Source organism: Cnephaeus nilssonii (assembly GCF_951640355.1).
Source record: "Cnephaeus nilssonii genome assembly, chromosome: 19".
In the NCBI taxonomy this organism is placed as follows: domain Eukaryota; kingdom Metazoa; phylum Chordata; class Mammalia; order Chiroptera; family Vespertilionidae; genus Cnephaeus; species Cnephaeus nilssonii.
In genome coordinates, this window is record NC_137090.1 from 16,164,192 (window position 1) to 16,180,786 (window position 16,595).

General features: G+C 50.2%; 2 protein-coding genes across 2 annotated transcripts; one reads left to right on the top strand and one right to left on the bottom strand.

Annotated features, from left to right (window-relative positions):
* Positions 1–7: 7 nt before the first annotated feature.
* KLHL10 (kelch like family member 10) lies at positions 8–5,966 on the bottom strand. Its single transcript, XM_079796793.1, has 5 exons — positions 5,577–5,966; positions 2,848–3,337; positions 1,349–1,966; positions 593–742; positions 8–391 (listed from the first exon to the last, which is right to left on the bottom strand). Exons 1-5 carry the CDS (start codon positions 5,768–5,770, stop codon positions 17–19), a joined length of 1,827 nt encoding a protein of 608 aa, XP_079652919.1. The 5' UTR covers positions 5,771–5,966; the 3' UTR covers positions 8–16.
* Positions 5,967–6,832: 866 nt separating this feature from the next.
* Positions 6,833–16,595, top strand: NT5C3B (5'-nucleotidase, cytosolic IIIB). Its single transcript, XM_079798406.1, has 9 exons — positions 6,833–6,889; positions 7,098–7,196; positions 7,769–7,838; positions 7,925–7,971; positions 11,449–11,534; positions 12,803–12,892; positions 13,888–14,050; positions 14,874–15,074; positions 16,114–16,595. The coding sequence occupies exons 1-9, from the start codon at positions 6,878–6,880 to the stop codon at positions 16,246–16,248; spliced, it is 903 nt and encodes a 300-aa protein (XP_079654532.1). The 5' UTR covers positions 6,833–6,877; the 3' UTR covers positions 16,249–16,595.

Below are 16,595 nucleotides of genomic sequence, written 5' to 3' on the forward strand. Positions count from 1 at the left end.
AGCTAAATGAAGAGGCTCATACAGGTAAGGTACTTGTTGAAGCGGAGTACTTTACTTCATCTCGCAGTGCTAATCCTGTGAAGTTGTCCCTTCTAGCTGCATATTCCCCAACATTGGCCAGCCCTGGTACCACACAGCAGCTCAGAGCACTGCGATAGATACTCATGTCATGGGCATCATACCACTCGTCAGTCTTTTCATCATAGCATTCAACATTAAAGGTGGTGGTAAAGCCATTAAAGCCCCCCACCACAAACAAGAGGTCGTCTACCACCTCGATGCCGAAATTGCTACGAGGATTAAACATAGTGGGGATCGTGCGCCAAGTGTTAGCCACTGGGCTGTAGGCTTCTGCACTCCTAAGTCGATTAGCTCCATCAAAGCCGCCTACCTGTGGACAGCAACGGGAACATGATTTACTGTTAGCCTTGATTCTGTTCACCCAGGCGGCCCTCTACGGGGAGGACTAGTGATTTCACACCTCCCTCTTCCACTGTCTTCCATGGAACAAAACCTTTTCAAATGCTTACCAATGGTTGTATAATAGAAAATCGAGGGGAATCATTTTTGTTGTGGTACACGATAAACTCACCGCATATACGTGTTCTCCATAAGCAATTACGCCTATTCCACTCCTCCTGCTTCTCATGGGTGCTATGACTGTCCACTGATTACTCTCAGTGTTGTACACTTCTGCTGTAAACAGGCATTCATTTCCATTGAACCCACCACATATGTAGACCTGTGTGAAGACAGTTGAAGATTATTAAAATTGTTACCTCTGGAGTATGAATGGGTATGTATATGGTGTGTGTGGGGTGCTTTTATATCAGTCTGTGTACTCTGAGTTTCTTTTATTATTGATTTTAGAGCGAGAGGAAGGGAGGGAGAGAGAGAAACATCAACCCACTGCTCCACCCATTCATGCACTTGTTGGTTGACCCTTGTATGTGCCCTGACCAGGAATCAAAGCCAGAACCCTGGCACATCAGGACAATGCTACAGCCAACTGAGCCACCAGCCAGGGGCACTCTGAGCTTCTTTTTCCCACATGTACATGTATTGCTTTTTATTTATTTATACCTTTTTTGTGGTTATACTCTCAGAGTTTATTACAGTGAAAGGATACAAATAAAAACTCAGCCGGGGGAAGAGATTCATGAGTCAGAATAAGTAAACTAAGAAAAGACAGTTACAAAGGGTCACTTAGTCATTTGATGAAAGAGTTTGAACTGCCAAGCATACTGCCATTTCTGTTTTCCATCCACCCCCCAAAAAGAAGAACATTATTTCTGGGCTTGTTTGCTTTCACATCCCGCCTGCCCCTCCCCGCCCCCCCAGTTTTTACCTTTCCGTAGAGTGTCGTGGCACTCGCATCGCTCCTCTGCTCATGCATGGGGGCAATGAGTGTCCATTGGTTGGTCTCTGGCTCGTAACGTTCAGCAGTGTTGAGACGCACGTAGCCGTCAAATCCTCCCATGGCATAAATAAAATTGCTGAGGACTGTCACGCTGACATAGCAACGTCTGGAGTGCATCGGGGCTACCTGGTGCCAGGTTTTCTTGACTGGGTCAAAGCGTTTAACACTATTGAAATAGTCTACACTATCGAACCCCCCAATGATATAAACGTAGCCTTTCAAGTAGGCTGCCCCGTGGTAGGCACGGGGACTTTCTTCTTCACAAGTGACGTTCACCCATCTGTCTGCCCGAGCATCATATGCCTCAATGGCATTGGTGGGGCTCCCACCACTCCAGCCACCAATTGCAAATAGGATGGCATAGGGTAGGCGGGGCCTGGTGAGTGGGTTGGTGAAGTCAGAATTAGAGGGTCCATTCATGTTTAGGTCATACATGGCCTTTAGGGCATTAATGATGACTGGCTTGCATTCCTCACTGTCTTTGACATAGTCATTCATCTTAACATTGTTCATGAAGTACTCAGCATGCATTAGGGCCAGGCGAACCTGAGGAGGAAATGCAGCAAGTCATTTAAAGTGAGGTGAGGATGCCTGAAAAACCCCTTAGCCCCTTGGTTTACAGCCTGCCTTTGAATTGCAGTAGGGCCATATTTTGTTTTGAAATTTACAACTTACAGTTTAAGTATCTGTTTTTAAGAGGTGGTATACATTTGGATCCTGAGAATGAGCTAGAGAAATGATCAGCAAGCTAGCTCATTCCTTGACCACCAGACTATACTACTAGACCAAAAAAAGGTTGAAGTAATTTTTCTGTAAATGAATATCTGTCTCTGTATGTAAAATAACACGAATTTGCATCAAATGGCTACTACTCCAGTTTCTCTCTTGGGTTTGGGGAAACTCAGAATGGACAAAGTTAAAAAGAAGACTAGAATTCTTTTGAAGGCCTTGCCCTCCCCTTCCCCCACAGCCAGGGAGAATTTTGGTAAAGGACTAAAACTGGGGGGTGGGTGGGGTGGCGAAATGCCCTGGCTGGTGTGGCTCTGTTGGTTGGAGCATCGTCCCATACACCAAAAGGTGGCTGGTTCGATTCCCAGTCAGGGCATACACCCAGGTTGCAGATTCTACCCTGGTTGATGTGCGAGCAGGAGGCAACCGACTCACATGGATGTTTCTCTCCCTTCCTCTCTAAAAAAGAAAAATAAATATAAACAAAAGAACTGGGATAAAAGGAACTAGCAATGCCAAGGGCAAAGAAAATTGCAAAATTCCAGAAACTAGTAGGAGATGCCTTCTATACAAATATATGTAAATACAGCCCTGGAGTCTGTCAAACATCTGAATATAGCTCTTAGGACAACCCGACTGGGATAAATGAATCAAAAGTGATCAATTAAGCATCCTACAAAAAAATAATTAAACTTGACCTTGGGGAGCAAAACTGAAATATGCTGCTTCCTATTTTGGGGGTCATGAGCAATCCATTTTAAAATGGCCTCAAATACAGCATCTTCCTGTTTGACGTTTAGCTCATCTTTCTCGATGATATCCTTCAGTTCAATGACAGAGAGCTCCAAGAACTCTGCTGAGACCTTCACCATCTCCTCGAAGTTGTGCAGTATGAACATGTAGGCCTTCTGCCTTAGTTCCGGGCAGTAGTAGTAGTCTGTGAACTTGCAGATGCCGATACAATTATCCAAACACAGCTCTGACTTGAGGAACTCACAGCAACCCCTTACAATACCCATGATGTTAAATTGGTCCGCAGCAGCCAGCAGCTTCTCCACGTTGTCAGGTGTGATGGGGACGGTCCTGGTATACGCATATTCAATAATTAGTTTCATCATGTCGGGGGAAATGCCAGGAATGTTGTATACCTTCTTTTCAGTGTTGTTCCAGCCACTTGTAAACAAAGCTCTGGAAAAAGGGGAGAAACTAGCAATCACTGAAACATTTCTCTCCAGTTTGCCATGTTCTCCCCACTTTTTCTTGTTGAGAGTTTGGACATGTTCCAAAGAGTGCATTGAAAATAAATCGGCGTGAGGAAGGAGAGGGGAAGGGCAGACTGCTTTATATAGTGGGTCAGAGAACCTTCCCAAGAACTTTGATTTTGGTCACTCTTATCCTCATGATAACTATATCCTTTTCCCATTTGTGGATGGAAAAATTGGGATCTAGAGCTAGGTGTAAGACCCAGGTCTCTTCTGTCTCAACCCCATTGCCCACCAAATTCAAGTAATCTTCAACACATATCCATAATCGAATCAATTCTATTGCTACCTCCTTGGTCCAAGCCACCAGTCTCTTGCCTGGATTGGGAGTAACCTCCTAACTGATTTGCTCTTGACACCTCCAGAATTTAGTCTTATCTAAACCACCAGTGTTTCTCTTAAAACCTTCCATTGGCCCTAACCGGTTTGGCTCAGTGGATAGAGCATCAGCCTGTGGACTCAAGGGTCCCGGGTTCGATTCCGGTCAAGGGCATGTACCTTGGTTGCGGGCACATCCCCAGTAGGGAGTGTGCAGGAGGCAGCTGAATCGATGTTTCTCTCTCATCAGTGTTTCTAACTCTCTATCCCTCTCCCTTCCTCTCTATAAAAAAATCAATTATAGATATATAGATATATAGATACATATATAAGCCTTCCATTGACTTTCCTTCTTAGAGTAAAATACAAAGCCCTTCCAGGTGGCTGAAGTGGCATTATTATCTACAAAAGTCCTGTGAGATCGGGGCCAGCCACACCTCTCTGATGGTATTGCCTCCCACCTTCCCCCTCACTCTATTTCAGCCCTTTTGGCCTTGCGTTCCTTGAACACATCAGAGATGCTTCCATCTTTGGGCTTTACCTGCTCTTTCTTCTGCCTGGAATTCTGCCCAGATCTCTCTATTTCTCACTCCTTCATTCCCTTGCAGTCTTTGCTCAAATTTAACTTTGTCAGCAAAGTGATAATCCTATTTAAAATTGCCATCCACCGTTACCTATCTTATTTTTCCTTAGCACTTACAATCTGATATGTATTTTATTTATTTAATGCCTCTTCTCCCTACCAGAAGGTAAGCTTCATGAGGACAGGAATGTTTACCTCTTGATTCATTGTTTTATTTCCAGTACCCACGATAGTGCTGGTCACAAAATAGACACTAAATAAATAATTATTGAATAAATAAGTGACTAGTATTCCACTCTGTAGCTAGGTCCTGAATAAGACAGAATTCCCTTCCATAATATATTTTGCTTCCTTTTTCTAGGAGGTCTCAGGGACTATGGGCTTAGAGATAAAATTATTCTCTAGAGCAGGGGTCTGTAAATACAGCCTCTGGGCCAGATTCCACCCACATCTTCTTTTTGTACTGCCCACGAAGTAAGAATGTTTTTTACATTTTTAAATGGGGTGAAAATGAAATTATAATAAATTCAAATTTCAGTGTCCTTTCATTTAGTATTACCTGTGGCTGCTTTCCCACCATAAAGGCAGAGTGGAGTAGTTGCATGCGACAGAGTCTATAGGGCCTGCAAAGCTTAAAGTATGTGCTATCTGGTCTTTTTATAGACCCTGCTATAGATCAAGATGAGAATTTTCAGCAACAGGTGGGACACATTTATCATATCTTGATTGGAATTGATTACTCAAACATTTTCAGCTCATGAACAAAATAGCCCATTTCATGGGTTACAATGGTTTGCACACAAATTACCCCCCCTTTTTTTTCTCCTGATAAATATTTACGTGGTTCTTCTGCATCCCCCTTCCCATCCCCTCAATCCTTGATAATCTATCACCCTGTTCAAGCTCGTCTCTATGGGGATAGGGGGATCGAGGTGGCTGAAGTGGCATTACTAGTATTATCTAGGTTTAAGTAGGAAACCCCGTATGGATGCTCAACTTTCCCAAAGGTTGGTTTGAGTGAGAATCGAAGGGCAAAAGCAGCTGGCCCACCAAGCATTGGTTGAAATCTAATTGAAAATCAGAGAGAAGGGAATCTGGCCCTATCTGTGCCCCTTCAGATGACAGAGGAGCCAGGCTACCTACCGGAGCCCCGTGCTTTGACAGTGTCCCTAAGCTTAAGACGGTGGGGTGGGAAACATGAAATGAACCACGTCTAAAATGCACCCAGTCCCCCCTCAGGCTTAGCCCGGCCCCCCTGTTGTACCTAAAGTAGGAACTGCAGCTACAGAGGATGTTCTTGTGGGCATTGAACTCAAAGCCATTGACCTTGATGACCACGTCGCAGAGCTTGCCCTCTAGCCTAAGCTCGTTGAAGATCTCACAGGTCATCGCGCTCATCTTCCTCTCCATGTGAGGTTGGTGGAAACGTGCGGAGGCCGCCTTGTTCTCCATCTCCATGGCACCCTGGGACCAGCCGAGGGAGGCTGTTCTCCGAGGGTGTCGGGGAGGGTTGCGGGGGGCCCCTTCAGCCAGCTGTCGCTCCTTTTCCCTACTACATCTTTCATGTAGGGTCCATCAGGCAGCCCAAGTTCCAGAATCCTGGGCCTGAGTGAGATCATCACTCTCAGGATTGTGCTCTCAGGTTCTGGAATTCTCTCCAATTGAAAACCGGAGAGAAGGAGGTCTGGCCCTCGTGGTGCCTCTTTCGGATGACGGAGGAGCCAGGCAACCGGCGCCCAGCGCTCTGACAGTGCCCCCAAACTTCAGATGGCGGGGGTGGGACACGTGAAACGAGCCAAGATGTCTCAAACGCGCCCAGTCCCCCCCTCAGGCTTAGTCGGGCAACCCTGTCATGTCTAAAGTCCCTGTCCCCCTTCCTGCTCCCCTCCCCGCCGCGCCACCAGCTGAGGATCACCCCACACCTGCATCCATGTCCCTGCACCCAGAGCAGGACCATGACCACCGGCACCATGTAAGAGTTTTCATTAGTTCTGGCTCCTGTTGCCCACGTCGTATCCCCGCGGCACCCATCTACCTCCCTCCGCAGCTCCACGCTGGCTCCCCAGACACCACGTTCACGGGGACCACGCCAGCGGAGGCAGAAGGGAGAAGCAAAATGCATGAGCCTTTCCTCCGGGCCCAGCTGCCCAGGCCCCTCCTGCCCGCTGGACACGAGGTGGACCCTCACTGTCTCCTGCTGAGGCGCGGGCCCAGGAACGCCCCCTGGAGGCTGAACAGGACCCGCCGCCGTAGGGCCCCTTCCCCTCCCCTCCCCTCCCGTCCTGCGGCCTTTCCGTCCTGCAACCTGCAAGCCGGAAGCGACCGTGCTTGCTGGGGCTTCTGCTCCAGAGAGAGTGGCACCCAGTAACCCCAATTCCTTGGGACCGTCCCCCTCCTCAACACAGAACCCCCCAACCAGGGTCTTCCCCAGCGAGAGGAGGCCCGCCGGCCCCCCAGGCCCCGCCCGGTGCGGTCCCCGGGGTCCCGGGGCGGGGACGAGCGTGCGCAGTGCGGCGGCGGGGCGGGCCCCGGCGCAGGACCGGTGCGGCTGCGGCTGCGGGCACCATGGCGGAGGAGGTGAGGCGGGAGGAACCGTCCCGCGAGGCGCGGGCCCCGATCCCCCGGGCGCGCCGAGGCCTCCAGCGGGGCGCCTGGGTCCAGCCCGGCCAGTAGGCGCCCCCAGCCCGGCCGGAGCCCCCGCTCCACCCCCCCCGCGACCCGGCCCCAGCTCCGCTCGGGCCCGGCGCGGAGCCGGGGTCAGCCGTTCTCTCGGGTCTCGGGACAGGTGAGCCCCCTGATGAAGGCCACGGTCCTGATGCGGCAGCCCGGGCGGGTGCAGGAGATCGTGGGCGCCCTCCGCAGGGGCGGGCGAGACCGCTTACAGGTACCGCCGGGCGAGGTCGGGCTGGCGCGGGGGGTGCGGGGCTGGGGGGCGTCCTGCCGGTGAGCCTTCCCGCGGGGTTGCGGCACCTGCAAGCCCTCAGCCCCGAGAAATGACCCGGGGCCTGGGGGCAAGCAGGTTGGTTCGCCTGTCTGGGGAGGAGCCCACCTGCCCTAAAATTCTCTGTAAGGTCGTGCTGCTTCCTCTGATTAGACAGAAAGCACCCACCCCAGGCCCTGGGGCCCCATTCCCCACACTAGCCCAGCCCAGCGGGCTCCCCAGGAAACTGCCAATGTGGAGATGGGTCCCAAAGGAAGGGCCTAGGGCACTGAGATGGGTGCTATTGAAAGAGCCAAAGGGATCGTGATTCTTCAGCACCCCCCCTCCCCCCAGGGTGGGCCCCCTGAGGGTTAGCGCTGTGCTGACTGGGATTAGTCCTTCCCTCCCTCCATAGCCCTCCCTGACTCCCCCAGTCTGGACGCCCAGCCCTCGGACTTTCATAATCATCCCCCAGGCTGACGCAGGGCCACACCAGAAGGAGCCGATCTAGGCGTCATCTCTCTCTTGCATTTTAGGTCATTTCTGATTTTGACAGGACCTTGAGCAGGTTTGCCTATAATGGAAAGCCATGCCCTTCTTCCTACAGTAAGTCCCGCACTAGCTTGCTTTGTTGGGCTTGACACGATGATGGCTTCTAAGGGGGGAGTGAAGGGAGCTTTGTGTTTTTGCAGATATTCTGGATGACAGCAAGATCATCAGTGAGGAGTGCCGGCAAAAGGTGAGCGGCCCCCCTCAGAATTGCTGTCCTGTATTACTTCCTACGGCTCCTGCTTAGGACCAAAGAGTCCAGAATAGAGACCTCAGAAGATGAAGTAAAAATTTTTTGTTGTTCTCTCGCTCAGGTGGACTTGGTTTTAGTCCACTGGGATAGCTTTTCCTCGTTGGCCAAGAAGACCTATTGTTCCTGGCAGGGGGACCTGACCCTGGGCGGGTCTGCCTCGGGCCAGCCGAGAGTGTGTGGGTTCTAGACTTAGTGCAGGAAAAATGTCACGAGTCCAGGTGGATTTTGAGGACGTCTATTAAAGCTGGGGACGGTGAAACAAGGAGGGGCTGGGGAAATGAGCCTCGGCTCGGCGGCTTGGCTCACAAAGAAGCCAGAAAAGGGGGCTTTGCGGAGGTTCCGGGGGTTTGCCCGGGATGAACTGCTGCTGCCCTTCGCTGCCCTGGTTGCAAGAAGGGGGAGGGCGGGCGGGAGTGGAGCCTGAGGGCTCCTGGCACTGGGTCCTTTCATCTCTCTTCTGGCAGGAATCTTCGGGAGGGTTTCAGCAGAATATTCATCACTTTTCTCGGTGTGCTCCTTCAGGGTCCTGGTCTCCACTGATGGGCCAGTGTCAGGCAGGGCGTCAGTTAATCATTGCAGCTGGCCCTGGTGCCCCCCACCTGCTTTTGATGCCTTTCTGGGTCTGGAGCTGAAATGTAACTGAGGCCCAGACGTTATCTCTAGGGAGGTGACCTTCTGTATCTGCTGTGAATTGCTCTTCAGTCTGTTCAGCTGTCTATTCCCAGCTCCACTTGTCCTGGCTTACAGGCCTGGCTCAGTATGATAACTGATGGTTGGGGTGTGGACGTTATGCTCACTGTTAGCTACAGCGTTTACAAGGGACTTCACTGTTTGTTATGTCACCCCACCACTTCCAGAGGGGACTAGAACCATGATTGTCTCCACCTAACAGATGAGAAAGCGGGTTTGGAGACGTAGAGCAACTTACCCAAGGACACACGGCAGGACGCAGAGCTTGGCTTTCCCGTAGATCAGATTCTGCCCCAAACTCCTTCCACTACATTTTGCTCTTTCCTTGATAATGATTTTCTTGGGAAGGCAACCGGTGTTGAGAAAGACATCTGAATTAATGTCAGTATGCAGCCACTCCCATTTCCATAAGATACATACAAATATTATAAAGCGATCCCTCTGTAGCTTTGGAGTTTATTTTATTTCGTCCCATGTTCTTCCTCTCAGGGTCCTCTGTGCCAGAGCAGAGCCGTGCTAACTGCACGTTGCTCTGTAGGTGGCTGAGCTCTTTCTGCTGAATTAGCTACATCCTTTAGTTCCCCTCCTGTAGGAAATTCACTAAATCGCGTGCCACGTCGTCTCTTGATCTGTCGTATTGATTAGCTCTTCCGATACTCTGTCAGGATTACTCAGAATTAAGATGGGCAGTGGAGCCCAGCCGGTGTGACTCAGTTGGTTGAGCGCCATCCCATGGACCAAGAGGTCACTGGTTTGATTCCGGTCAGGGCACATGCCCAGGAGGGGTCATGCAAGAGGCAGCTGATCAATGATTCTCTCTCATTGATGTTTGCCTCTCTCTTTCTCTTAAAAAAAAAAAAAAAAAAAAAAAAATCAATCCAAAACATTTTTTTTAACGTTTATTAACAATTATTGGTCGTTTACCTGAAATTCATGGGGGAAAAACAAAACAAAACAAAAGCTGGGCAGTGGATTATACAGTAGATTGTTCTTATATTTCTAAAACCTGTCTCTTGGGATGCCACTTTTAGCTTTCGGTAGGTTTTGGCTCCATCACTGATAGCTTTTAGCAAGTCACTTTTTTTCTTAATCCTCACCTTAGGACATACTTAGAGAGAGGAAGGGATGAGAGAGATACAGTACATCGATGTGAGAGAGAAATATTTATTGGTTGCCTTACATACGTGCCCTGACAGAGAAACAGGTTCTACAGAGAATCTGACCAGGGGGTGGTACGTGCCCTGACTGGTAATCGAACCGGCAACCTTTCGGTGCACAGGATTACACCCAACCAACTGAGCCACTCTGGCTGGCCTAGCAAGTCACGATTTTTGGTTTCTTGAATACCTGATTTATCAACTTCCAGGAAGCTGCGTCCACTAGGTTTGAGTGCCCTCTCTCAGATAAAGAAGCCAGAGAAAACTATTTTCTTTGGTGTTGATGGGCTCCTGAAAAAAATTAATAAAGCAAAGTTTATATATGAAATCTTTCTTCTTCTTCTTCTTCTTCTTCTTCTTCTTCTTCTTCTTCTTCTTCTTCTTCTTCTTCTTTTTTTTTGTTAATCCTCACCCAAGGATATTTTTTTCCATTGATTTTCAGAGAGAATGGAAGGGAGGGGGAGAGACAGACAGAGAGAAATATTGATGTGAGAAAGACACATTGATTGGTTGCCTCCAGTGCATGCCCTGATCAGGGTCGGGGATCCAGCTTGCAACCAAGGCACCTGCTCTTGACCAGAATCGAACCCATGACCCTTCAGTCTACGGGCCGACACTCCAACCACTGAGCAAAGCCAGCTAGGGCACCGGTTGCCAACCAGTGGTCTGCGGACCGCTGATGGTCCACGAGGTCCAAAAGGTTGGCGACCGCTGTGCTAGGGCATTTATTTAGTTATTATTTTTAAATATATTTTTATTGATTTCAGAGAGAAAGGGAGAGGGAGAGAGATGGAAACATCAATGATGAGGGAGAATCATTGGCTGCATCCTGCACACCCCAAACTGGGAATTGGACCTGCAACCCAGGCATGGGCCCTTGAATGGAATTGAACCCGGGACCCTTCAGTCTGCAGGTGGAAACTCTATCCACTGAGCCAAATCTGTCAGGGCAGGAGCTTTCTGTCTTGGTCAGTGTGTGATCTTTGCATTTAACCCTTCATACACACACACACACACACACACACACACACACACACATATATGAGTGTGTGTGTATATATATATTTTTTCAAAATATATTTTATTGATTTTTTACAGAGAGGAATAGAGTTAGAAACATTGATGAAAGAGAAACATCAATCAGCTGCCTCCTGCACACCTCCTACTGGGGATGTGCCTGCAACTAAGGTACATGCCCTTGACCAGAATCGAACCTGGGACCCTTCAGTCCACAGGCTGACGCTCTATCCACCGAGCCAAACCGGCTAGGGCTTTTTTTTCATTATTGATTTCAGAGAGGAAGAGAAAGGGAGAGATAGAAACATCAATGATGAGAGAGAATCATGGATCAGCTGCCTCCTACACGCCCCCTACTGGGGATGGAGCCCGCAACCTGGGCATGTGCCCCACCAGGAATCAAACCGTTACCTCCTGGTTCATAGGTCACAGATCAACCACCGAGCCACGCCCACTGGGCTGATTTTCTTTTTTCTTGTGCTGAACAGTAGGACTTTGCTGGGGAAAACCTGAGGGACTAATGGCTTTTCTCTTCCTTTGGATGCCCCAGCTGAAAGCGCTCCTTCACCAGTATTACCCAATTGAGATTGACCCACACCGGACCGCCAAGGAGAAGTCACCTCATATGGTGGAATGGTGAGTGACGGTGAGAGCCCCTGCCCTGGCGGCGGTCTGGTCCAGGAGGGGGCTGGTCTTCCTGAGCTTTGATGAGATGACAGACTTCCTTAACTTACTGGATGCTTAACTGAATGCCACAGGCCCAACTAGTAGAACCAATTGGCCAGACGCCCCTGGAGCTACCTGTGACGGCTGCTAGCGTGGTGGCCCGCCAAGCATCCTCGAATGCGTTAGAAGCCCCTGGGTGTGGGGGAGTACGTGCTTTGGGGAGATAACCTTCCTATAGAAACCAGTACCACTGGACAGAGCCCCAGTTCTCCAAGTGGGCTCACGGAGGAAGGGGTTCAGAAGAGCTTCGACTTCAGCAGTTAACTCACCTACCTCTTGTCTCTCAGTTGTGTTACTTTATCACCCTCTTTTGTTTTTTGTTTTATTAATCCTCACCCAAGGATATGCTTATTGATTCTAGAGCGAGGGGAACAGGGAGAGAGTGAGAGAGAACATGGATTGGTTATCTTTATTTTTTAAATGTTTTTATTGATTTTTAGATAGGGAAGAAGGGAGAGGGAGAGAGAGATAGAAACATCAATGAGAGAGACACATCTATAGGCTACCTCCTGCACACCTCCTACTGGAGATGGTGCCTACAATCCAGGCATGTGCCCTGACTGGGAATCGAACCCAAGAACCTCTTGGTCCATGGGACGATGCTCCATCTACTGAGCCACGCCAGCCAGGCTCCATTGGTTATTTTCTGTGCATACCCTGACCGGGGATCGAACCCGCAACCTAGGTATGTGCCCTGACCGGGAAATGAAACTGCAGCCTTTAGGTATACAGGATGAAGCTCCAACCAACTGAGCCATGCGGGCCGGGCTCACCCTCCTTTTTTTTTTTTTTTTTTTCTTTTTAATATATTTTATTGATTTTTTACAGAGAGGAAGGGAGAGGGATAGAAAGTTAGAAACATCGATGAGAGAGAAACATCGATCAGCTGCCTCCTGCACACCCCCCACTGGGGATGTGCCCACAACCAAGGTACATGCCCTTGACCGGAATTGAACCTGGGACCCTTGAGTCCGCAGGCCGACACTCTATCCACTGAGCCAAACCAGTTAGGGCTCACCCTCCTTTTTTAAGGACAGCCAGGTTCTCCAGGAAATGGTTCTGTGGAAAGGGATGAGGCCTCCTCCATTGTCAGTACTTCCAGAGGGGACTTGGCCCTGAGAAGGGAGAAGTCATTTTACTGATCTGAATTGGGGGTCTTGTGGGGTGTTTGTGTGTAGGTGGACCAAAGCGCACGATCTCCTGTGTCAGCAGAAGATTCAGAAGTCTCAGATAGCCCAGGTGGTCAGAGAGTCCAACGCCATGCTTAGGTGAGCTGCGTGCTCTGGGAAACGTTTGAAACTGGTTTGCTCACAAAAAGAGGCTGGAAGAGGGTGGAGAGGAGTTAGTTGCTGGGGGAGTTAGAAGAGACCTGGCGCCATGAAGGGGGGAAGGTTTTGCTTTCCCTCTCTGGCTATGGCTAAAGAATGTTCTACCCTTGGGCACTTCCTAGGAAGCAGTCTGCTGGTAGTGTATGTATTGTTCTACACCATTTTTAAAATGTTATTTTTACTTATTTACAAATATTATTTTTATTATTTCTGGAAGGGAGAGGGGGAGAGAGATAGGAGTGAAATAGAATCAGTGAAATGAAAATAGAATCATTGATCGGCTGCCTCCTGCATGTCGCACACTGGGAATTGAGCCCACAACCTGGGCATGTGCTCTGACGGGGAATCTAACTGGCAACCTTTCCAAGCGTGGGACGATGCCCAATCAGCTGAGCCACAGCGACCAGGGCCATGCCATTTTCTCTAAGGGACTTGAGCAGCCTTGGATGTTGGTATTTGTGGGGGTCTTAGAACCAATCCCCCCTCAGATACTTGACAACTGTAGTCAAGTTTTTGGGGCATCACAGGTTGTATGTGGGTTTTCTATTGCACAGGCGCTCAGCACCTCTTACCCTGTGTTATTCAGGGTTCAGCTGTAATACAGAAACAAAAGCAAAACAATGAGCCCGTTCATACAAAGTTCAGGGACAGGCAGAGCTAATCAGCGGTGACATGAAGTCAAAATAGGGAAGGATGGCAATGACTGAGAGGGACACGAGAGAACGTGGGTCTGGTTGGTAATCACATGGGTGTAGACATAGGTCAATATTAATTGAGCTGAACACGGAAGATAAGTGCACTTTAACCACTTACTTTATGTGTTTTATACCTCAATTAAAAATTTTTTTTTAAATCTAAAAATATATAACCCAAATAGAAAATACAGAGCAGTGATAGAGGCAGTGCCATTTCAGAATCCACTCATCTCTCTCCAGGGAGGGATACAAGGCGTTCTTCAACACCCTCTACCAAAATAACATCCCCCTCTTCATCTTCTCCGCGGGCATTGGTGATATCCTGGAGGAAATTATCCGGCAGATGAAAGTGTTCCACCCCAACATCCACATTGTGTCTAACTACATGGATTTTGACGAAGATGTGAGCCAAGTCAAATCTCTTTGGGGCTGGGAATGGACCTGGGTGGGAACCATCAGCCAGGGTACTTCACCCCAAACATCAACCCCAACCCGGGAGGAGAGGGCGCGGAAGGCGTGCTGGCGTCTGTGTCCCCGGGCAGTACCTACCTATTTACTTACGCCCTCTAAAGACAGTTACTTGTGAAGGACCTGCTCTTTGGTGTTCGGCCAACAGCTCTCTGCCACGGGGTCAACCAGGCCCCATGTCACTGTCACGGGTCATGCGCCATCCTGGGTACTCAAGGGCTTGGACTTCAGCTTGTTTTTCTAGGGCCAGAGGTGGGCTACTCCGATTCACCCATGTTCTAATTTTTCCCCTTAAAACCAGTGGCCGGAATTTCCATGCCTTTGGCCTGTGGTTAGGACGTGGCCCGCAGGGAAGGCTCAGTACACGCGTAGCCTGAACAGTGCTTGTATCACAGGCTTCATGCTTCCACCAGAGTAGGTGACCAACAATATTTGATGGCTCCTGGTCACGGAAAAGGTTAAACCAGGGATTATAAACGTTATAATCTGTGGCTTGATGGGCTACACGACCTCTGTGGCGGCTACCCCGCTCCGCCGTGCAGAAAAGCAGCCATAGGAAGATGTGAACCGACGGGCATGGCTGAGTGCCGGCAAAACTTAATTTACAAAAATAGGCCAAGTTTGACCTGACTACAGTGAGGTTTTGGTGTTGCCTGTGGCTTGTAGGATTTCCTGGTCTCTGTGACAGAGGCAGAGGTAACCTGGTGCTGGACGGGTCCCCGTAGCCCTTCGGTGGGTCTCTTTTCTTGGTCATTTAGGGTTTCCTACAGGGATTCAAGGGCCAGCTCATTCACACATACAACAAGAACAGCTCCGTGTGCAAGAACTCCAGCTACTTCCAGCAGCTTCAGGGCAAAACCAACGTCCTCCTGCTGGGGGACACCATGGGGGACCTCACCATGGCCGATGGCGTTCAGGGTGTGGAGAACATTCTCAAGATCGGCTTCCTAAATGACAAGGTAGGTAGGGGGCCAGGGCCGCCTCCTCCATGGCTTGCTCCCCTGCAGTTTCTGTTCACGTGCTTATCGAACACCTTCTGTGTGCTGCCCACGGCTCTCAGTATTGGGGGTACCGAGGTAAGACACAGTGTTCTTCAGGAGAACATCCCGAATCTTTAGGAAGACCAGATAGCTCAGAGGCAGGGGAATGCCAGGCCCTTCATCGGAGCCCCCGCTGAGTGCTCAGCATGTGCAGGGACATTAACCCCTTCAGTCCTTACAACAGCCGCTGAGGTAGTGACTGTTGCACCATTTTACAGCCGAGGAAACAGGCGAGGAGGTTAAGTAACTTGCCCGGGTGACGTAGTTGAGGAAGTGGCGGGGCTGATTGCCAGTCCTCCTAACTCAGACCTGTCGGGCATCATTGAGATGGGAGACGTCCGGGTTTTAGGATGCGGGTTCCCAGTTTAGAGAAGGAAAACGCTAGAACAGAGGCCGACGGGTGAAAACAGGGTGGTCATCGAGGGCCACAGCGTGGTATCGGACGGAAGGCTCCCCGCGTGCTGGAGCCTGTGGAAATCCAATCCACTTGGCTTAGAGGTAACATCTGGCTTTTAAGTTTTAATCCTTGTTACTGACCTTCTGACCCCAGAGTTTATTGTGGCAGCCTGTGCCCATTGCCATCTGCGTCCCCAAAAGGCAGGCCCTGTGACCTTGAACTCCTCTAGGCCAGTGGTCGGCAAACTCATTAGCAGAGCCAAATATCAACAGTACAACGATCGAAATTTCTTTTGAGAGCCAAATTTTTTAAACTTAAACTTCTTCTAACGCCACTTCTTCAAAATAGACTCGCCCAGGCCGTGGTATTTTGTGGAAGAGCCACACTCAAGGGGCCAAAGAGCCGCATGTGGCTCTCGAGCCGCAGTTTGCCGACCAGGGCTCTAGGGGATCTGTGGCTTGAATGCAGGCCTCCCCCAACTCCAGGTGCTTGAGAGGCAGGGGCAGTGGGCAGAGGGCGGGGCGTTTCGGGGACTCTCCGTCTCCCCTCCCCTCCCCGCAGGTGGAGGAGCAGCGGGAGCGCTACATGGCCTCCTACGACGTTGTGCTGGAGAAGGACGAGACGCTGGACGTGGTCAACGGGCTGCTGCAGCACATCCTGCACCAGCGGGACTGGGAGGAGATGCGGGGCTCCTGAGAGCGCGGGCGCGGGGCCTGTCTGCGGGCGGAGACGCGGAGGGGAGCCTCCGTGGGGGCTGCTCTGCTGTGAGCCTGGTGTGTCCAGAGGGCAGCTCAGGACACCCCCGAGCGGCCGGCTCCTCGCCCTTCCCTCCCCCTTTCCCTGGCACATTCTTGTGAGTTCTCCAAGGCCTGAGGGAGGCCCTGGCAGGTGGGAGGGCTCCAGATGAATCGGACCTGCAGGCTGTTTGCATTCCGGGGGACGTTTGGTACAGGATTCTGTTTTTCGAAAATGTTTAACATGGGACGCTGTTCTTCAAACAAATCGAATGTGTGAAGTGGATCGAAATAAAAGGAGAAACCAGA